The 24,047-nt window shown below is 39.0% G+C and overlaps 1 protein-coding gene across 1 annotated transcript in view; it reads left to right on the forward strand.

The window, feature by feature from the left end:
• Positions 1-254: 254 nt before the first annotated feature.
• The window catches only part of cdh13 (cadherin 13, H-cadherin (heart)), a 128,431-nt gene continuing 104,638 nt past the window's right edge, over positions 255-24,047 (forward strand). The window contains exons 1-2 of the mRNA XM_049722778.1: positions 255-396; positions 18,899-19,110. Of these exons, the coding sequence (XP_049578735.1) occupies positions 255-396; positions 18,899-19,110 (354 nt within the window). The remainder of the gene's footprint in view (positions 397-18,898; positions 19,111-24,047) is intronic.

The following is a 24,047-nucleotide window of genomic DNA, read 5'->3' on the forward strand; positions in this document are numbered from 1 at the left end:
AATCTTAAGTTACAGTGAATCTTCTCTTGCTGCAGCAGCAGGAAGTGCTGCCAACACTGAGACAACCCTCAGGAGAGTGCACTGACATCCCTCCAATCCACTTAGAAGAGTACACAGTGAGGCCTAGCTTATTAGCATAATCAGAACCTCTTTGACTGTAATTCCTCTAGGACCGAGAGTGTGTACTCCTCACTCGAACTGTGCTGATTGGAAATTGTTGTTAAAATAATCGAGCAAGAAGATTTTCTTTTCAAATGCTCCTCCTCTTTCTTTTGCAGACTTTTGCCGGTGGACGTGAGCAAGGTCACCATGAAGATTGCGTACCTGGCTTCCAGGTCAAACAATACCAGGTGGCATATAGGCAAACTTTCCAGAAAGGCTTGCCACTTCTAAAAGGTCAGTGAAATGAACACTCTTAGAATACCGCCTTCCAAAATGTCTGCGACAGACATCGTGATTAGGAAAGTCTTTTTTTTTTGCAATTACCCATTTCGAGAATAAGACTAATGAGGATAATCTGAAATAATAATGCAGGATGCAACCTGTGATTCTCACCCTCATAGCAAATGTTTCTCACCATGCAATGATTTGTAAAAGAGCGTGCATGGTGATGAATAATCCCGATGTAGTCATGTAGCGTATGGAGATATTGTTAATCACATCCACCACCATCACTGAGTCATCAATTCAAAGATGATTGCTATGGTACAGAACAAACTTTATCTTTAACATTGGATAAATGAGTATGGGGGAACCAATCCACCGTAACGTAGATTTAGTTTAATTTATTGAAACTTAATTGCAAATGGATGTAAAATAAATGTAGATCATCTCTATTCTGCCACTGGTTTTGTAAAGTAGTATAATGCCCCTTGCTATGTGGCCATATACGTAGCTTGAGAATTTCAAACATGAACAAAATGTCACACCTTCTTCTTTTACCAGCATCATGGACAGTTTTTCCTCGCCGAGTCAATACTTAATCAACTCTTTTATATGGACACAGATGTGAACATGACAAGCACTCACTAGAGCAAGGCATTTAAGGGGGCGGGGCTTTTGGGGGGTTTTGTTGGTTTTCTTGAGAAAATAATGGAGGAATAACAACCCTGCATCTATGGGAGAAAATGGATGCGTTGATGGAGACTCAAAACCCAATACGTGGTTGTCGTTTTTTGTTGGAACGTATCGGTTGATGTGCAGGGCTCATTTGCTCAATGTGCAGGTGTGAATTGCTAACTATCTTTTGCGTGTGTGTGCGTGTGATGGCGCATTCCGGTCTGCTTCAGCCAATTTGTGCTACGGACATAAGAAACATTTCTGTGTTGTATTTCTTTATTTCTATAAGTACTTTTGTGCATTATCTTTTCGGTAACATCTTTTTTTTTGTATTGTGCCTACACTTTCTCGTGTATGCCTCTTAAGTATGAGATTCCAGCAGAATGTCAATTCCTGCTTGAACATATGCAGAATTTTTATTTCTGCTTGAGCATAACTGACTGCGTCTAAATGCACACGATGTTTTCTACTTTTATAGCATGCTGTACCTTGTCACATGAATCCTCTGGCTTTTACAAGCAGTTGTTTTTCTTCCAAGAAACATTTCCAACCTACACAGCAAAAAGCAATACTTCCACCTCCAATCTTTTTCACCCACCTTTTTAAACTTTATTTGGTTTGATTTTGGTCACTCAGTGAAGCGGTTTGTCATCTGGAGGCTCAGTGGAGCGTGTAGTAGGAGACAGAGCTCAGTTCTGCTTTAGTGCACTGCCGTGGGACGACAGAGTGCTTCCATTACCTGGAATATGTTTCTGTCAGCAGAAACACCTCCCACTGCGGAGGTCCCTCTTCTCACCGGCTGTGGACAGAACCATGCACATGACAGCACATGCATGAACATACCGTGTTGCACAAACCATGCACATGACAGCACATGCATGAACATACTGTGTTGCACATACATGCACATGACATATAACGGCACTTTGATCTCAACTTCTTTTTTTATCGTTTTCATATTGCTGACTCACAAAGAACAAAAATACACAATTCTAATGACCTCTCAATGGGGAAGGAACCCATCTGCTTACCCACTGCAGAATACCACAAATCTAAAACAAAACCTTGACACGGGAGAATAGCCAGTACGCCAGAACATTTTCAGTGGGGGGTTGAGGATGACACGGTTTACTAAACTCACTAAGCACGTATTCCCACAGCCGTACACAACACACGTAGCCAAGTCACTGTTTATCATGGCCACAACTGGCTGGAGTTGGGCCACCATTGGCCGCCCCTGCTAATGCACTCCCCAAAGTACCTTTCTAGTGTATTCACCCTATAGTCCAGGCTGACTGATCTTATCTTGCAAGTGAAGTATGTGACATATTTAAAACGGCTCTAATATTTCAACCATAGCGCTATAGTGTACATTGTGTCTTCTTTTTAATTTCAAACCACACCAGATCAGATCATCCTGTGAACAAAACAAATGCTAAAACTTAATTAACACTTCAAACATGATGAATTAATACCCCCACCAGTGTTACTCAAAACTAAGCTACTGTATATGCTGAACGTAAAGGCAAAATATATATGCCAGTGATTGTAGATCTGTGAGGAAAAACTGATGGCACAAATAAAAGCAGTCACTTAAGCAAAATGGCTTCTCAGAGCGCATCGTCGTACATTGCCAACCAGCGTTTTATTGTATGATAAAAAAATAAATAAACTGTGAGTGTTTCCCTGATTCATTCTAAATGCCAGAGGCTGCAGCCAGGCCTGGTGACACATGCAGATTTATGTAAATTCAGCTCAGGCCTTTGCCACCTGCCATAGACCTCTCTATATAATTACTATTGGAGAGTGCGATACCTGTTGGTGCAGAGCAAAGTTCAAGGACATCCGTCTTAGATAATGGTCATGTAGGACCATACGATGCATTGGCATTCAATGTTCAAACATTCCCTCTTAGTCCCACTACTGTTGTTTGGTTGCATTCCCCATCAGTGGGTTCTTTGTTTTCTCTACCCTCCACTCTGCACTGTCCCTTTCTTCTTTTCCTTCAAAGGTCTTTGGTTGCATCAAAAATTCATGCAAGTGAAAATTGAAAAATACTGTATAAGCAAATTGAAAAGGGTAGGTCACAAAGACCAACTGAGAAAATGTCTTTCATAGAGAAAAATTCAAAGTGTAAATGAACCCAGTGTGCTGAGTCGAGGCAGGAAGGTTTCGAAATTTAGGAAAGAGGCAACAAAGGTTGGTTCGACAAAATTAGTATAAGACCTCGGACGTGGCTTTTTCAGTTTTGGGTGAAAAGAGCAAATCCAACATGGCCAGTGAGGTACAAAAGTAGATAAGTAACAAAAAAAAAAAAAAATACTGAAGGGGAAAATTCAAGAACAATATAGAAATAAAGTGTACAAGCTGACAATGTTGCAAAGATTTGCTGAATTTTATTGACTGTATTGAGCAAGCCAGTCATAACATCTCAATTTTACTCATCAGAATATAATTCAATTTGACTGTAATTTGTTTGTTTGTCCTGATCAAACTTGTTTCACATGCATCCTATCAAGGGTTTTGGGCTGCTACAGCCGATCGATCCAAGCTGACTAATAATTCCTTTTTGAACTCAATTTTGAATTCTGGTCTTGTTCAGGGAGGAATGACACGGGATTGGCAGCTCCTGACTGCTTGCACTATAATGATCCAATTTATCTGTTGCATGCCGGTTGATGCTGATTCACGGCTAGATTTCCCAAACTTTTTGTGAGATTGTTCCTGCGTGGATGAGCAGTGTGTAAAAAGCAGGTTGTGAAGGGCCATTCGTACATGATATATTCAGACCTGACTGTTTGGTCCATTTTAAAAGGACCAGGGTTTGATTCCGGACCTTTTATGCAGGTGTGAATACACGCAAATAAATCCTGGTGCGGATTAAAGAACAGGGTGGTCTCGGTTCGCTTCCAAACGGACTCTGGTGCTGTTTGCTTCAGTTGTGAATACAAACAGCGTGCATCTGATCCAACTCCAGGTTAGATGCGCATTTTTGGGCTTAACAAGCCACCGCATGTTTTCCTCCATTTCCGGGACCTGGTCATTGCTGTCCAATGGGAGCACAGATCATCACAAGCGTGGATGGGTTTACAAAATATCTGAATCTGAATGGGAACCGCACCAAACGAAAAAAATTAAGTTCGCTTTTGGCCCGGACCAAACAAGGGGACTGAAGAACCTTTCTGTTCTGAATACACACTTAATCTCATTCATGGAGTGTTTGAGGCTGGCATTATCTTGCACACTGACAATTTCAACTGCAATCTTCAAAATATATCAAAGAGCCACAATCTGAATCTACAGTGACATTTTATGTCTTTTTTTCCCTTTTGACTCATGCCTTACCCTCTCCATAAAGTTTTGTGGCAATCCTTAAATAGTTTTTATGTACCACACAAACAAAACACACATAAAAGACACATTTTGGTAAAGATGACCTTTCAATAAATTGTTCCAAACATTGCAATATTGCAACATTCCCTTTTATTCTGTAATATTTACTACTGCTGATACTCTTAATGCTATTTCCCACAAAAGAACAGGACGTTTTGACATCCCCCTCATAGATTTTGTATCTTGAGTGTCTTTCAAACATTGCTTGTGTAAAGGGGTGTCATGAAGGCCAATGACTGCCATTCAAAGATGCTTTTACCTCCCCGACTGTGAAAAGTAGTCAAAGTTTTAAAAGTGTAAGACTTTTTCTCTTTTATTTTCTCTGTGGTCTGCTGTGATTGCACACAAACAAGACAGTTGGGTTGCTTTTACAATGGGTTCTAGTTCAGATAAATTCAGAAAGATGGTACTTTGCTTGGCTCCCTGCAAAATGATGCCCACCAGCCTGCTATATGCTTTTCCACACAATTGTTATGTATAATACTGATAATGAACTAAGCAGGACTTTTGCTCGGGCCTTCGAGACTGAGATTGTAAAATTATGCATGATTATTATGATTATTATGCATTATAGTAGTGCTGCAGTAAACTGGAGGGCATCTTGCTGTGATAAACGATAAGGAGAAGAAATGAGGATAACTCATTTGCATCCTGCAGGCCAGTAATGGTAAGGTTTCTATAGGCGCAATCTTAGTTTCTCACACACAAACTTTGAATTCTTTGACTTGCAAAATAAATGGCATGAATGAGGATCTCCCCGGGCTTGGAATTAGGAGGCAAATTTGCTATTTGATGCTGAGCAGCAGGACGTGAATCTCCCCTGGCTGGCGTGAGGCCCAAAACCATATGAAGGGAGCGCCAAAGACCTGCTTGCTGGCATGGTTCATGACTCCCTCCTGTGCACCTGCTGACATTTTTTTTTTTTTTTTTTATCATCCTAAAAAGTCAGAAGTACTTGAAGTCAGAAATAGTCTTTCGCTTATTGATAAATTGGCAAGACATCTCCCACAGCTCTTTTATTTCCCCCTCTCTGCTCCTGCATTTGCTTGGGAGTTTTAGATGATTTATGTTTCATCGCCGACAAAGTGGGATGAAGTGCACTCTTAAGGGTCTTATCTTTGTGTCATTAATCCATAATGCCACAAAGGAAAGACAGCTTTAGTTTCTTTTCTGTGTTGGAACTATTCTTCTTGTTCACCTGTCTTTGTTAGGTTATTGTTATTTCTTTCTTGATATACTGTACATTACCTAAAAATGGAAGGTAAAAAATCGCTGAATATTCCGACTGAGAATAAATCGATAGAGCCGTATGTAAGATGTGAAGCAGGTTTACTTTTCCTACCACCCATCCATGCTCCACTTACTAAATATAGCAATAATCTACCCCACAGTACCCCCACCCAACTCTTCCAAGTTGCAGCAGGCCTCACGCCTATTCCATCATCCAAAACGTGGTCACATGCATTGATACTCCCACTCAGCCATCTATGCCTACCCGGGTGCGTATCCGGATCATGCCACTCTCAGGCCCGTGATAGCAAAGCATTAATCACATTTTGTCGCTGCAGTAACAGTGACTTGCAGCCTCTTTTCGGCTGGATTTTTAATTTGACAATAAATCAAGGTGTGCTTTTGACAAATGACTGTAATTACAAAGGCCATTACTTTGTATGGATATGCAAGCGTGCATGGGATTTGAGTGTGCAGCTGTTTATACATAAGTTGTCAAGTTATAAACTAGCTTTTCCCCATTTATTTAGAATATCTACTGTAATTTCCGGACTATAAGCCGTAAAATTCAGGGATATTTTAGGTTTTTTTTCTTACATAAACCGCACCGGACTATAAGCCGCACGTGTACATGAGTTTTTTTCAAAGAAAGACAGTACACAGAAAGCCGTAAAAATCCATAAATATGCCGCGCCGCCATTGAAGCCTCAGGGTTCAAAGTAACCTTCTGAATAAAATGCATTACAAGTTCACATTCATTACAACTTGTTTTTGGTGAGCAAAATGTCAGAAGAATTTAATTTAAATGCTGATTGATTGGGTTTTAATACAATGCAGATGGTCCAAACAGTGCCACTGCTTTGTGTAATCTCTGAGTCACATGGCAGAGTAAGAGAAAGGGTTTAGAGCCCTTTGACGCAGGTCACCTAGCGTGCATTCCTACTAAGCAGCAGCCATAGTAGTGTTTCAAAATAGTATTTTTGTTGTTGTTTTTTTTTCTTCAAGATACCGCACAACAGTGGTCCACACCCTTTTTACGAGTGTATAAAAGTGATCACAAAAATCACGAAAAAAATCTTATATAAGCCGCACCTAACTATAAGCCGCAGGGTTCAAAATTTTGGAAAAAAATCACGGCTTATAGTCCGGAAATTACGGTAAATAAAAATAACGACTGTCATGAAACTTGCTCCTACTGCTGAACTGCTGATAAATAGCAATTCATCAGCTTTTAAAATTAAGGCAGACAATAGCGCCACTATTTCCTTCAGATAATGAAAGTGCAGGTCGAATAAGATACAGTTAAAATAATCATTATAATTTGGATACTCCATGTAGGGTTTTTTCAAAGTGGGCCAAAGGGTCCTTAACATCATCCACAGGATATCATCTTGTACTCTGTAGTGAAATAAAAGTCATTAAAGTTCACACCAAATGTCTATATTTGATTATTTAATTAAAAGTACTTAACAGATAACATTAACACAATCATTTGTTTTTTACAACCTTTCCTAGCTAAACAAAAGACAACTTTGCTGATATTCGAAGGCATATTATTTGTTGGTATATATAATGTGACTTTCTGATAGCTCATCTTTCAGTCAGCCCACCTGCTGCTCAATGTCCGACAGATCCATGAGGCTGCCAATAGGAATGCAATGCACGCATCAGCAATCAGTGTACAATTGGCAATGATTGCATGCTTGTTCCCTACATATTTGCTGTCTGTCTACTTCCTAAAGGCGGTAACATCCACTTCCTTCCTGTAATGATCACACAACACAACACACGTGTAGCCGTCTTACCCCAGGAAAAATGAAAATTACATTTCTCATGCAAATTGCAGTACATCGAGCAACTTCAACAAACAGCACTCCTGGAATAAATTCTACATGTTTAATTCAACACAGGCTGTGCACTTTGAGGCGATTCATCAATTAGTAACATGGAAGTTTTAATTGCGGCTTTAAAAGGAAGCATATTTTGGCAAGCAAACATGAACTGTTATAAGATTAATACTGCATTACTTTTTTTTCTTGACTTTAAGTCTGATGAGTTTTATTCAGTTTTTCTTCACCCTCCTGGGGGTAAAGAACATGTGAAGCCCTTTGAGACGTTTCTGCGATTAAGGACTATAATCAATAAACTTGACTTCCTCACTCAATTGAGTGATTTCTTTTTTTTAACTTTAAATATATCTCTCCTTTTTAGAATAAAACAAATAGATATAAGTTATACGTGTTGATGTTAATTATAAAGCTGCACTACACCTCAACCCCAGTTGACTCGGTCTATGGCGTGAATTTAATGTGACACCATTTTGTTATTTTAATGGCCGATTGAATACATTTATAGAATTTGCAGCATTGGAACAGCAAAGGCCCGCTAACAAATATCCCATGGGATTGTCTTTCATCGTCATCAAGACGCTCCTCGTTATTTTGTAGCCCACTCTCCGTATCCTGTCTGTTGTAGTTCCATGCGGCATGAAAAGTATTATTGTTTTGATAAGCACAGGTTGTTCTCTCCTGATCCTTTTGACACCACTCAGTCTTGCATCCAGCAAGTCACATCTTCTTGTTGATAATCGTTCAGTCACTCAAAAATAGAAGGGTTGCGTTAACATTTGTAGGTGCCATCCTAACTTATAAACTAGCTGTTAGTCTTTGTGCAATAACTTGTCTGAAGGATGACATACTTTGACATGCTTTGCCTCTTCTTTCACTTGGACATACTATGTGTCTGTGTAAATAAATTAAAAGCAGCTTCAAGTCTTTAGATAAAAACATGTATGGCATCTGCAAATTGGCCTTTTATTCAGTTGAATTATGCATGGATAACTTTTGCAACATTACAAATGCAATAAGAACATCGCCAACCATGAATGTAATAACTATTATACAAATATTTGTCCAAAATCAAAATGTCCCTATTTTTCACTTTTACTTTCCTAATTTTCTTAGTTTTTCTGTTTCAGCAATTATTGGCTCTAAAATATATGTGATATTTAGTTTGGGAAAAAACACACACACACACACGCACGCACGCACGCACGCACGCACGCACGCACGCACGCACGCACGCACGCACACACACACACACACACACACACACACACACACACACAAACTTCAAAACAGAATGTCCCTATTATTCTGTTTTACTTTTCTAATTTTCTTTGTTTTTCAGTTTCAGCAATTATTGGCTCTAAAATATAATGTGCTATTTAATTTGGACAAAAAACAAACTTCAAAACAGCACTGTATGACTGAAACGTGAGAATAAATACACAGAGGTAATTTGGTGGAAATGTTTTGTCATATGCTGTTTTTGTTTTTGCATCTTGGACAAAAAAGTGCTGAGTAACCTCCGAGCCTTCGACCTGGAGGACGTTGCTTTCCTAAAAGCTTATTGATTTGCCAACCCCCAAATGCATTGCCTGGTTCCTGATATCACTTTGTTTGCTAAATTACGGTTTATTTGCTGTGTACTATTGTGTGTGGGCACGTGCGTGTGCTGGATAGACACAACAGTGTTTGATTGACAGGTTTTGGTGTCACTGCATTTGGCAGCAATTCCAGCCATTTTCTGCTTGGCTGTTATATGCAAAAGCAATTATGTATTCTCTTATCTCCATTGGTCTGCATTAATACTAAACTATAAGCTGGGTTTCATTGGGGACATATTTAGTTTGAGTTTGAAGTGCATGAGTAGCTTTTCATGGTTACGTCAAATCTTAATGGAGCATCTGTTGCCCTATGCTGAAAATGTGCAATGCTGAGCCCTCACAGGCTCAAAACAACATATGCTTAAATATTACATTCAAACCCCTTATAGCTACTTTTAACTCTCAGGCCCCCTTTCCAGAAGTCAGTTGAATTTGATTTAGTGTCAGGGGTGCTTGGGTGTTTCCTGTGCAAGAGCTAAAAATGTTGAGTACTTTTTTGATGCGGATTTAGTCAATAATGGCTGAAATCTAAAAAGCGACATCTCAACATGGCTATGGTGGCTGATGTATAAATCAGTGTTCAAAGAAGTGACATATTGATTTGTTTATACCCTGTTTTAGGATATGTTTACATGATAAAAAATAAATTAAAACTTAAACTGCAAGTATGTTGTACGTTGATGTATTATGATATTAGGCCACTAGTCTGTGACTTTGAAAAAGGACTACACTCACAGGCAACTGCTTTTCTCCTTTTTTATCCCCCCCAAAAATATTCTTGTACAATCTATCTATACTAATTTGTTTGGTATTTGTTAATCCTGTGTGAAACTTGGTCAGACTTTTTGCCAGACGGCTCTCCAATGTTATTTATGCTATCAATCGCCGCACATCAGTCTTTCTTGACGAGCTCTAAAAGGTACATTATTTCACAAAATCCTACTATCTGGATAAGAGAGAACTCTTAGTGTATAATCGGGACATATAATTGTGCTTTGTGACCAGCTAATTAATGGTTATGTTTGGTCACGTTGGTTATTAGCTATTTTAGGATTAGTTACAGCATTAGTTTATTTTGCCGTGATGTGTGTAATGCTAGAATGCTCTCTTGAGTGATGATTCCTCAAGTGAAAGCAGCACTGCAGAGTTGGAAAGCACAAAGAGAAATGGATAAACGACTCTGAAGTTTCGCACAGAAGCCTGCCAGCACTTCACAGCATGACAGTGCTGAGTCCTCGTGGACATTTGGGCTTTCTGGAAGTGAGACTGGGTCAGAGGCATATTTTATGCTCCACAGCAAATTTGGTGTATGTACCAAAGGCATACTGTATGAAATCCTGAGCCATTTCATATTTTCAGAAAAAAAAAGACTATATTCGTCAAGAACTAATGTATAACACAAACATATACAGAGGATTGTGAGGAAGAGTGAGAAACATTGTATTGATGATCTTGTGTTGCTCAAAAAGGCTCCAATAATCAGGAGTCTGAACTTCTAGTTTCAAAATTTGACTCAGTTCCACATAGAGTTTGCAGTGTGGGTTCAATCTGGGTATTTTTCAGTTTACCTTTCTTCTTGCGTTACGCAACCCATCCAGTTTGTCAGTGGCTTTCTGTAATGTTTAAAGCCAGATTTGGTAGATCGTTCAGCTTTGAAACAATTGGCAGTTGAGGCAGTTGATTGTTTTAGAAAAAAAAAAAAAGGTCTTTGCATCGAATGAAATGGCGCTATGATGCAGTGCTGAGGTCATAATAGCCTGTAACTCACAGCTCGTACTGCCCGAATAAAGTTGAACAGCCGACTGAAAAAAAAAAAGTTAGTCCATGAGTTATGGTGAAAACATAAACGTAAAAAAGAAGACGGATTTCCTTTCTCTTACTTGGAAGTAGTTTAGTGCAGATGACAGATGGTATTACTTGGTATCAGGCCATCTACACTGTCACCAAGTACATTTTCTCAGGATGAAATAGTAAATGCACTCAGTAAAGCACCAAGTTGTATTTTCTGTTGTGTATTTTTCCCTTTGCACTAAACAGCACATCAGTCTGTATTTTTAAAGGACAATATAAACATCGCCCTAACTAAGTTTTGTGGTGTAAATGTTTCATACGCTTGCATTCTGAGGTGTGCTAGAACTTTTTATCTTGATTTTCACTTAATGGGTGCTACCACTTTGCAAAAGTGTCATGAAAATTGGTTTTGTGCTTTTTGCGTGATCAACAAATGACTACAGCGCTCCATCTCAACGCACCATTTTTCTTGACTGAAATGCATTGTATGAAATAATATTTCAAATTTCCCTGGGCAATTTGTATGATAAAAACAATTAAAACTATGACTATTAATAAAAAATATGTACACTTACACGACTATTGTTTCTACATGTTATTGTAGCTCACCTTTGCTCCTTTGTTGTTGTTAAAATAGTTAAGCAAGCATTCAGAATGTCTTGACACATTGATGTGTTCATGCAAGTTAATTTAAATTATTACTAGAAAAATGGGTTATCAAGGTCATTAGATGTGCAGGTATTCCAGCTTTTAAAGTCAGGCTCTTATAGACTTTAATAAATATTCATGGTCTTTTAGTGAATTGTTTCAACCAGCTCTTTATGCATGAGGTGAATACGTGCATTCCCATTCGAAACACAAGAAGGGCAATCTCTACTGCCAGACAACGATAATGAGGGTCTTATTCACTTGCCTTTTGTTGGTGTTTGTGACCATTTATTGCAGAGAGAAAAGGTGTCTGTTTTGCATCCTGGTAAACACAGGTGATATTAAACAAAGGTTGCTGCAGAATGTCAAGAAAACGCACGTAAAAATGACGGTAAATAAATGACAGTGAAGCTTGTTAAAATATTTCAAACCTGAAGTTGTTGCGCTTGTTTACCTTGTTTTTCAAAGCACTGTGTTCACAAACCAGCTAAAGTTGGGGTATAAATCTAGAGAAACAATATCACAGATTAACCTAATGCTTATTTCAAAGAGATGGACACTGCACTAATTTAATTTAGCATCGAGAACATACACATGATTGCAAGTGTAAACTGTTTGGAAATTAGTCACAGCAATTTAGCTTGGCCTGGTTCCAGCAATGTGGCCACAGCATCTGGAGCTACTGATATCTGCCGCCTTGCTATTGTGGTGCAGCTGTGAATCGAGAGGCAGGCGCTCCACATTCATTAAATCAAGCAGTAAAGCGGGATGGCCAATATCGAGCTGAGGTATTATATTTGTTTCTTGAACATGAACTGGATTTGATTGTCCATTGTTTTTTTGGCCCAGTTGGATTCTTTGGGAATATTCTGATTTGCCTTTGTGTTACCATGAGATTAGAATTGTATTTTTTTTTTATTGTTTCATTAGTAAAAAACAAAAAACAAAACGCGTTTTCTATGTAACTTGTTCAACTCGTTGTGTTGCCATTCTTGTACTACGCGATTGCACATATTGTACCAGCATCAATTTTGTTGGAATGTGCAACACCATCAAAGAGGTTGATGTGATAAGCATGTGAATACTTTGGCATCGATATTGACGATATTTAAGATACATACAATGTTGCCTCTGGTTTTCATTGAAAGGAATTCCGCTCCATATTGGACACATTCAAGCACAGAACTTTAATTAGATTTGCACTTCCGGGGTGCTTCACAGCTAGCAACACTGCATAGTGAGTCTTGTCCAAAATGTAGTTTGTGAAATCATTGGAAACTAATTGTCGGTAAGTTTCTGTCATGTCTCTGTTTCAGTTGTGTTTTTTTTCTTGTGCAGTGCTACTGAGCTCAGTGGGCGATGTTTCGAAAGAATAATACTTGAGGATCTTTTGAGTTTACCAATTGCAAGAGCACTTAAAGGAATCCAATAACATTTTTCTCAATTTGGTCCATCACATTTATGACAATGTATCACTCATTTACCTGTCTGTTGAGTAAAAGCACCTTTGTCAGTGGCAGAAACAATGTTCAGGGTTTTTATTTTCTCTTGTGACTCTGTTGGCAGAGTAGCCATACAGCAGCAGGCACGTGTGTGAAGCCCTTGTAATTGCAATGAACTTGGTGGATAACAAAAAAATAAAAATAAAACCTCTGTTGACACACCACTCACTGCAACCACTACTGCTGTGTGCATGAGGGCCCTTTATTAAAATAGCCACCTAATTAACACAGGTATCGTCACTTAGACGTTGAACGTTTTCTGTCATACCAAGAAATAATAAATACAACATAAAATAGAAACAATATATAATTGAGTGCATAACTCAACAGATCCTCTGATGTCCTTTTCGGTTTCATTTTACTAAATGACAAAATAGGAATAGATAAAAATATTCTTGACACATTTTTTTTACATTTTCTTTTAAATTACAACAGTGGAAAAAAAAGTGATACCAGAATGAATCTATTGGCTATTAGCGCTGCTATTTGTCTATGGTAGTGAAGGACACCGCACTGGCGCTCATACCACTGCAATGTTTCTGTTGCCAAGCACTCGTTTGTCCATTTTACAATTAATTAGTTTAGTTAGTTAAAGTCATGAAACAACAAAATAAATCAGTGGAAAGGACTGTTGCATATTGAGGCGCACTGATCAAAGCATAAATAAATCCATTACCTCTGCAGCTATGTTCTGTATTTAGCACAGTAAACAAAGCATTTCTTTGTAGATGGTAAGCGATAGCGATGTATGATTGGAATTAGCTCTCTGAGGGCCGAGCTAGCATTGGATGTGCACTGTTTGTAGTTACTTGTCAGCCACTAAGCTGTTGGTGATTGATCCACTTTGTAAGTGCCAGCTTATCATAATCAGCTTTAACACATTTTTAAGATGTTGATTCAACAGACAATGTCTGTACCTCAACTAAATATGAGCAAATGCTTCACAGCCTTACTTCTAATGCTTTTGACCTTTTTATTCAAAAAATAGCTTTAAAAATGGCTCACGAACATTATCAGTAACCTACCATATTTTCCAGACTATAAATCACTCCGGAGCACAAGTCGCACCAGCCATAAAATGCATACGAAAGAAGAATAAGACAAACGAGGAACTGAGAATGTGACGTAACATATTAAGAGTTATTCAGATAACTATAGCATAAATAACATGCTAATAAGTTTATCAAACCATCTGTGTCACTCCAAATCACTAAATCCAATGAAATCTTCATCCTCTGTGTCACTTTTTAAGAACTCTGCTAACTCCGGAGATAAACAATACTGCGCTTCGTCTTCTACGTGGCTTACGTCAGACTCATCGTCAGTTGCAGTTCCAAATATTCCACTGCCCTAGAGCGCCCTCTAGCGGTTTACTTTGAAAAAAACATGTGAAATGACATAACATTTCTAGTTAATAATTTCACACCTAAAACGATCCTGAGTATAAGTCGCATCCCCGGCCAAACTATGAAAAAAATGCTACTTATAGAAATTGTGGTAAATTAAGCATTCTGTATGGTTTAAAATAAGTGAATGGAAACTAAGATAAATTTTACACTATAAAAATGTCCCCTAATATCTCTATAATCCTTTTAGCATTGCTGTTTGTTTCTTTTTATATACCGTATTTGCCGGTGTATTGGTCGACCTTTTTCGATCCAAAATCGACCGAAAAAAATCGACCTCGACTTATACACCGAGTCATAAAATTTAACTTCGTATTCATCGCTTCAAATGTGATGGTAACCAAGCCCGTTTCTCATGCATCTCATTGTGCGTTGCACTTAGAAAATTTGAACCGGGCGGCGTGCGCGAGTGCGCGGCCCGCTGGAAGTCCAATGAGGCGCCGCGATCTCCTGCGCGGTGCTTATAAAGTGCCGATCCGCTCGGCTTGGAGCTATTTCCGGCCTCCCGTTGGTGCCGGGCGGCGTGCGCGAGCTCGCCGGCCGCGATCTCCTCCGCGGTGCTTATAAAGTGCCGATCCGCTCGGCTTGGAGCTATTTCCGGCCTCCCGTTGGTGCCGGGCGGCGTGCGCGAGCTCGCCGGCCGCGATCTCCTCCGCGGTGCTTATAAAGTGCCGATCCGCTCGGCTTGGAGCTATTTCCGGCCTCCCGTTGGTGCCGGGCGGCGTGCGCGAGCTCGCCGGCCGCGATCTCCTCCGCGGTGCTTATAAAGTGCCGATCCGCTCGGCTTGGAGCTATTTCCGACCTCCCGTTGGTGCCGGGCGGCGCGCGCGAGCTCGCCGGCCGCGATCTCCTCCGCGGTGCTTATAAAGTGCCGATCCGCTCGGCTTGGAGCTATTTCCGGCTTCCCGTTGGTGCCGGGCGGCGTGCGCGAGCTCGCCGGCCGCGATCTCCTCCGCGGTGCTTATAAACAGCCGCATGCGCGGAATTTGAACACATTTCGTCAATAAATTTCGCATATTGAATTTTGAAGTTTAATATAATGCAACAATTGAGCTCGACTTATACAAAGGATATATCATAAAATCGTAAATTTCCGTCGAATTTTAGGGGGTCGACTTATACACCGAGTCGACCTGTACACCGGCAAATACGGTAGATGTAGTTGTACTTTGGTACTGTACTTCTATAAATGTTATTTAAATTCACAGAATGACAGGTTTTTCAGGAAAGTAGATGTTCTGCAACTCTGTACTAATGTGTTCTACAATGTATAAAATACTAGGTCGAAAGGGAAAGGAGGAGTCTTTCAGGTGTTGTCTCTTAGACCCATGCCGCAGATTCTATCGCCAAGTTCACAAGGCCTTCTTCCAGAATACCGATGTTCGATGGGGATGTGGTAACGAAACAGAAACTGTAGAACTGGTCTGTAGAGTCAGATTGGGCCTTCAAGTGTCGGTCCACAAAAGAGCTGCAATGATATTTTCCCCAGCAGTGTGTGTCTGCATTGGAGGATGGAATGCTGTCAAAATAAGGAAAGTTGACGACATACGTACATAGCCAGCCATCAACAAGACACCCATTGTCACCTACCCATCAATCTCATCATATCGACTTGACATAAAATACAAAAGAATTGCTATCTACTAAGGAAAATCCCTACATTTGAGCAAAGTTCAAATTAAAGCGTATGAGTAGCTAATGACGTTATTGTAGATCAAACTTTGCCACTTCATTTCTGAGAATTGGAATATCAAGCTCAGAATATGTAATAGGTATTTCTTGTAGCAATGCACTGCTTGTGTTGTTTGGTGCTTGATCTGTTAGAGGCATGAACTTTATCATGTTAGGGTTATTATGAGGTTTAATAGAGGAATACACAGAATTATTTTTCAAGGATGAAATTCCATTAATGTTCAATATGCTCCATGTCCACATAGGTCAAACCAACTGATGCATAAGAAATGTACATGCATGGGGCCGGTCATTGAGGTAGCATCAAACCGGCACCTCTCAAGCAACAATTCCTGCATTTGCATAGATCAAGTCTTTAATAATCAGTCTTCATGGGAGGTTCTGGCCTGAAGTGAACTAATTTCCAACTTGCAAAATTGTCACAGACCATATTCTTTAGTTGTCTTCAGTGTGGGATTTTGGTGACCCTAATCCATGTTTTTCTTAGTTGCGTGGGCAAGCACTATGCAAAGAAAGAGGACGTGTTGGTGGAAAGTGGGCTAAGTTGTGTTCTGTCATTGTTATCTGACTTCAAAGCTGCCAGCTCAACATGCTCCCTTTCGAAATCACCCCCACCCTCCAAAACCTGACAGCATTAGAATGCCATCAAACACTCTTTGGCTTCCTTTGAAATGGCACTGACACTGTTTGGCACTGCAATTTGTAGACACTAAAGACTGTGTTATTGAAATAAATCTGAGGCTTGGAAAGAGGACGGAAATTAATACATCTCTCATGTGTTGGCTTAGAAGTATCAGTTGAATATTGAGACTAAGCCTTTGCTACGACAAGTGTATGAGGCTTCTTGAGCTATTGCTTAGTGCCCTGTCATGTTCTTCTGGCTTCAATTTCTTTCTGCTCACTTGTGTGTTGTTATCGCTCTTATACTGTCCGTGTAGATGGTTCTAAATAACTAAATGAATAAATTATATATATATATATATATATATATATATATATATATATATTTCTATATATTGACCCCATTCCTTCAATATCTATCTATCTATCTATCTATCTATCTATCTATCTATCTATCTATCTATCTATCTATCTATCTATCTATCTATCTATCTATCTATCTATCTATCTATCTATCTATCTATCTATCTATCTATCTATCTATCTATCTATCTATCTATCTATCTATCCATGTGTGTTTATAAATAAAATATTTAATATGCTATAGAAATGATTCATGCCAAGCTGAAATGTAACTCATACAAAAAAAAAAAGTTATATAAAACAGCATATGGTCAGAGGCGGACCTTTGTTGTACACAATGAGACCCACGCAGAGTTTTACAGCACAATGTGAATCCTTGTTGCACCTGCCTGCTTAATCAACAACACGTGTAGACATCCACACTTCCTCACTTCCTGTGGTGTCCCTTACTCCAGGATCCACAGTGGGGGGTAACCATGTTGTAACAGTGAGGTAGTATGTAGGAGTGATTAAAAAAGTGGATGGCTGTGACTGGAGTCTGTTAGTATTCCCGGCAGGATACACCCCACAGCCAGGCAAGACATGCATCAATGTGAGAAGAAGGCCTAATTCAAAGTACATTTTTCTAATGCAGTGTAACTTCCCGTCGTTCACCCTCAAGTTTTGCAATTTGGAATTTCGCCAAAACCTCTGGTGAAATACGGTTCAAAAGTAAAAAACGAACAAACCTTGGTCATCATGTGGCATTAGCATTCCTCATGAACGCTTTTGTGCTTAATTACAATTTAATGGTTATATCTTATGTATTGTTGTCCTCCCCTTGAATTCTGCATAAATTAGTCATAAAATGTCAGATGATCATCATCCATGTTCAGACAATTGATACCAATACCACACCGACGCACAAAAAAGTATGTGAATCTTTGGATTTTATAATTTTGCAGCAACATCAACAAAATGTTACATATCAACTTGCATAACCAGCGAGAGAAATTCTGGACCATTCCTCTTGACAAATTGTTTTAGTTTAGTTTAGTTCTTGGGAAGTCTGGTGTGACTCTCCCTCTTGAGATCGTGCCAAGCCATTCAGATATTAATTTACTTGTGCCCTCTGGGATGTTGTCCTGCTGCCTTCAACATCTTCTGTTGAGCTTCAAATACACAAACTAACAGTTGTTAGTTCTCTGGCAAAATTTCTTGATACAGTTAGAGATTTGTTTTTCCATTGAGAGCAATGTTTCCAAGCCACGAAGAAGCAAAACATTACAAAACCATCCAAAACACAAAATTGTTTGCAAGTTTATATCAAAATGTACTTTTACTGATAATACGCACACAGCAAAAATCCCTGAAGTAAACAATGAATAATGTTTATTATTTGAGCAGCATTTGTTTTTTAAATTCAACCAATGTTTTTCGACATATCCAAAGCCTCACTGTAGGCCCACAGTTCAGGATTGTTATTTTTTATTTTTTTGCATAAACAGACAGTTTAAAGTGTAAACAAAGCAGCAGGTCATAAATATTACCCAGAGCATGTGTGAATTTGATCTCTTTTGGCACTTTTATGGCAGCCAAGACCTTTGGAGCATGTATTTTGCTCTGTATTTTTATCTTCAGGCAATTTCTATGTATGTGTGGATCATCTAGAAAATTCTAACGTTTTTTTCTCAGGGAAAGAAGTCAGAAACTGTATTTTTTTTTCTTGATTGTCTGACATTTTCGCAATATATGTTTGTTTGCAGTTGAATTTGATGATTGTGCTGGTAATGAAGACGTGGCCTTTGAGGTTTCTGTCACCAAGTTCCACGTCGATGGGGACCTGAATTTGGTACCTCTGCAAGATGTGACATACGGCGGGCCGGTCATGCTCATCCATGGGCAAAGTGCTCACGCAGATGACATCGCACAGGTGGACATAACTGGACTCCCTCTTGAATCAGCGCATACTCTCAAAGTGAGTTAATGCAATGTGTAAACGAATCTTTGTGTGTGTGCGTGTGTGTGTGTGTGCGTGCGTGCGTGCGTGCGTACGTGTGTGTATTTAAGTGCAGTAAAATAAGTAGTCCAAGTCCACTGTGAAGTCTATCAAAGCAGATGACTGTGGCATACGTATTGACTGAATGAAAGTTGTTGAATAAATTAAGTGTAATTTCAGTTACAGAGAATGTGTCCGTCAGAAACGGCAATTTATTTGAAATATGCAAGCTTGACCTTTTATTGAAGATGGAAAATGTTCTAATCTTAACCTTTGCACACATTGTCACTCGCTCTATGTACAGTACATTCAATGAAGATCATGTAGAAGGCATTCGCAGAAGAGTGGAAATTGTTATGAATTAAAATAAACCGCCTTCATTCCAGCTATTACAATTTCAAGTAATAAGAGTGAGTAAAGTGTAATATTCATGTATCATGTGAAAAGTTAACCAACAGTATTTTTTTCAGATGGTGTGACTTAAAAGGGATCATTTGCAAAACAGCGTTTGAATCAATTTCAGTTTGACAAATGCATAATGCCAAAATAGACCTTGAGCTTTATTCTGTGAGTTTTATTTGTGCAATAAATGTTGTGGTGGGGGCAGAGGCAAGCATCATTCGAATTTAACAGCTGATAAGGGGTTGAAATAAGTCCATAAGCCTGTTTATTCAGCTTTTGTTGCTTTTATTTTGCAAATGCAATGATTTCAACATTCCATCCACAGTCATATTTTCATCCTATATTGGCAAATAGATTTTTTTTCTTAGCCAGCTTTGAATTTGACTAAGGCCGTCTGGGTATGATTGAGAAAGAACATCTTGCATACACAGCACAACCGTACACATTATAATCTGTTTGTGTCCCTATTCAACTCAGTAATTCTGTTTACTGCTTTACCTTTTGTCTGTCTTTTGCTTTCTGGATTAATTCCTACTTATTTTCACCATTTGGTTAGAAGGTTTGACATTCAATAGCCTCTTTCGGATTCAAATGATTTCCAAGGCTCCATGGTTAGAATTATTGCTAGTCCACAAACCGAAACGCTGGATGCCCATGTAAAAGTGCCAAGTGGCACTCAATTTCACTGTGAACAGATTATCCAGTCAGCCACAAGCCATCCTTCTCATAATAATTGTATCGAATTTATTAATGGAGCAAAACCAAAGCAAGCAGACACACTTGTACCCAACTTTAGTTTTCAGGACTTTTGCTATTGTTTTAGTGCATTAACATACTTTTCTGCTGATATGAGTCCATTAGCTATGTAAATCTAAATGAATACTGCATTGACAAAAATAGGGCACATAGTCCCACTGCAAAGCTCAACACTTCAATTAAAATTGAATAACCCTATACATTTAAGATGACTTATGGTGGACAGATGGTTGAATTATTTTCTGTCTATTTGTCCTCACCTGTGATTACTTATAACTAAGCTATGCTTCATAGGGACACTTTCAATTTCACTTGGTAGCATATCTAAAATTGTCCTCTACAGTTATCTGTACAACCTTGTCACTGCTGGTTAGGGTTGGCCTTGATGTTATCCATTTCTCACCAGGACCACAACACATTGTCAAAAATGAGTAATGACACTTCTCAATATAGCATTGAAAGTAAAAATGGCAGAATAGACAAGGACATGACATTGTTGCCTTAGTCACTCTGGGCTCACATGACAATGACTCTTTTTTTTTTTTCTCTCTCTCTTGTCTCATGGCTGCTTGCACATAAAAAACATTAAACACACACGCACACACACGTAATTAGTCAAACAGAGTTGCTTTTGTTTTTAACTTAATAAAAAAAGAGCACTGTAAATAGGATGGTTTAAATAAGCATATCGAATTCTATGCTTCTGTTAGCTTTCTTTGCAATTATGTAATGTTTCTGGCCTCAGTCATCCTCAGTCATCAAGCTATCATTTAATATGAGGCAGACTCCAACCCCCCATGCAAAAAGGAATTTTTAATTGTTATGTGTATTCTCCACTCCTTTCTCCTTCTACACTCCTTTGTGTATTGTGACCGAAAAAATGTCAGACCCATAAAATAATTGCAAACTTTCCCTTTAACCTTGATTAGTAATTTCAGTGATGTACAGTAATGGCAAAAAAGTCATCAGTAAATAATTTTAGGTCCAGTCTATGGTTCAGCCCGCCCCCATAAACACGAGCTCATCTGTAACCCTAATGAGGATAAGTGCTACCGGAAGTGACGGATGAATTTAGGAAAGGAAAAAATTGAGAAAAACTTGATTGGTTAAACATCCCTTTTCCACAACCGGGCCGTTACACTTCCCTGATGTCATGGTGGAGACCTCCGCTAAAATGTGGTGCTTCTGATCTCATTTATACTTGCTGTATGTCACAGCTGAGACCTCAGCTCCATGGCTTTGATACGGTCAACCCTTGATTACCAAACTCAGGTCGGAGTTCTTTCAGCCTGTGCTTGAAAACCCATCACCTATCAGTTTAACAGTTTCATGTCTAGTTTAATATCTTTGACATTTGGAAGGTCATGCCTCAACGGGTTTGCTAAGAGTGGCCATTTCAGACTTAACCATTTATATCTGGGCTGGTTCTGGTCTGGTTGTTTATGATTACTGTTTCATTGTGTTTATCTGACCTTTGGAAGGGGAGCATAAGGTAAAACGGTCAGAGTGCTTGACAGATGGAAGCCTCACCGCTATGCTCATCGTTGGAGTGTTGGCACCGTTGTAGCCATATGCCCTAGTTGTGCCTCTTACCTGTTCTTTTTCAATTAGGTGTGCCAGACACACTGACAGCCACGAACAGCGCGCTCATCAGTCAACACGCAAACAAAGCCCTGTTTGTACGCACACCACATTTATGTGCAGTCAATACAGTGTTGCACTATGGGCAATAAAAAGGAAGGACAAAAAAAGGATATCTGCATTGCAAATGAAACAGGGAAAAGTGCCTGCATCACTTCATCTCATATCTTCTAACAGCATCTAAACTGATCTAATTTGGCTGGCCGCCCCAAGGAAAATGTGGTGCATTAGAGTTTATATTTCTTCTTCTGCCAACATGAGGACAGCGCAGGAAGCCAAGTTTCATTGCTCATGACAGGTCCTTTTTAGGGCACATCTAAAACTCTTTAGCCAGGCCAATAATCAGCCATTTCTTTAACTGTGTGTCAAATTTCAATTATAGTCAATTTAGGGGTGTCTGTGGATGATGTAGCAGTAGGTGATGTGTACAAACAATTAGGCATCACACATACCAAACTTGTGCTAACAAGTTAGTCTGAACCTGATTAATGGATTAATGCTTGTAGGTCAATATTGGTTTAGTAAATTAGACAAACAATAAATTATGCAGCTGTCCATATGCAATGTTTGGATCGTGATTCGTGTCAAGTATAAATTTTGTTTTGTGTGACAATGGCATTTAATTGTGGTGTTTTTATAAAATAATTCAGTGTGAACCAGATGTTTTCTTGCTCATGCACAACCTCCACCTAACCCCGCAAAAAATGCTTATTCGAGTTAACTTGTATGTGCAAGACTTATAGGCTTACTGAAAGGATGTTCTCCTAAAAATCCTCATTGTGTTCACTAAAGACCTGAATAATGTCAAGGCAAGATTTGTCACTTCCAATCATTCCACTAAATGCAAGAGATTGCATGAGAGCCCACCCATCCCTGAGCAGTCACATTTGCTTCTTTTCACTTGACTGGCGACATTGGAGTTGATAAGTAGGGAACTGCATTTATTTTGGACAGTTCAAATGAATTAAGGTGACAGACATCACCATTAATTTATCCACATTGAAAATATTAGTGTGTCTCACAAGGTCCTGTGTTGACATGTTTGCTCTTTTTAGAAAATGTCCTTTTTCTTAGCATCGTTGTTTCACGGAGATGTCAATTAAAATGACATGTGAAAGCGTTTATGCCTCCACAGTTGTGTTTTAAGCACTGCAACAATATACTATGTACTTGTCCACTTTTGCTTCATGAAGAATTTGAAATTCTTATCTATAGTACTGGATACAGCAAAGTCACAAATTAATGGACATGTGTGGGCAGACCGTCAAGTCCTAACTATATTTCATCAACTGTTTTATTATTTAAAAAAAAAAAAAAAAACATTATTTAGAGAGTTAGGTGTAAGTAAAACCTATGCAAGCATTGAAAGAAAATACAAATGTTTCAAACCCAGAAACTATCAACTTTGAAGCAAGCACAAGGACCACTAGTTGTGGTGCTTCACATTTTTATTTGACTTGGTTTAACTCCAAATTTTTGCAACACTTTTAGTAAGTTGAACTTTTGAGAGTTCCCTTTAAATTCACAATTACTTGAATACCTATTGTGAATACCTAGGTGTGTGTGTTCTTGTGTGTGTGTGTGTGTGTGTGTGTGTGTGTGTGTTGTCTCTCTGGGCTCGTGTCCCAGTGTGTGGATAGTTTCCAATGTCTCTTCTATTGTAGGATATCATCCCTATGTGTGCAGCCAGGATTCCAGATTCCGGTTCATATGTCAACGACTTTTTTTTTTTTCATTCACACCCAAGCAGAAGTGTGTGTGTGGATGGGGGTGGGGGGTTGGGCAGCATCTCTTTCTTCACAAACAACACCAAGAGGTGTTGAATAAAATTAGTCGATGCAATTGTGTTTTGGAGAGCTGCAATCTGTGATCTACTCCTTCTGCCTCAACAGTTTCACTTTGTCAAAACCATCTGCAGTAATTGTTACTGGTTCATTAAATCAGTAGCTTGCTGTGTTATCCTTTTTTTTTAGCTGTGTCTAAAATCAGACGGATACATGTTTGTGTTGTGGTTTGTGTCTTTCTTTTGGTCAGTTTCCTCGTTTCTAATACATAACTGGTGACACGGCCCAATATGAAGTGATCTTCATTTGACTTATTTTTATTTGAAACATCCT

The sequence above is a fragment of the Syngnathus scovelli genome, chromosome 6 (genome assembly GCF_024217435.2).
Source record: "Syngnathus scovelli strain Florida chromosome 6, RoL_Ssco_1.2, whole genome shotgun sequence".
Classification (NCBI taxonomy): domain Eukaryota; kingdom Metazoa; phylum Chordata; class Actinopteri; order Syngnathiformes; family Syngnathidae; genus Syngnathus; species Syngnathus scovelli.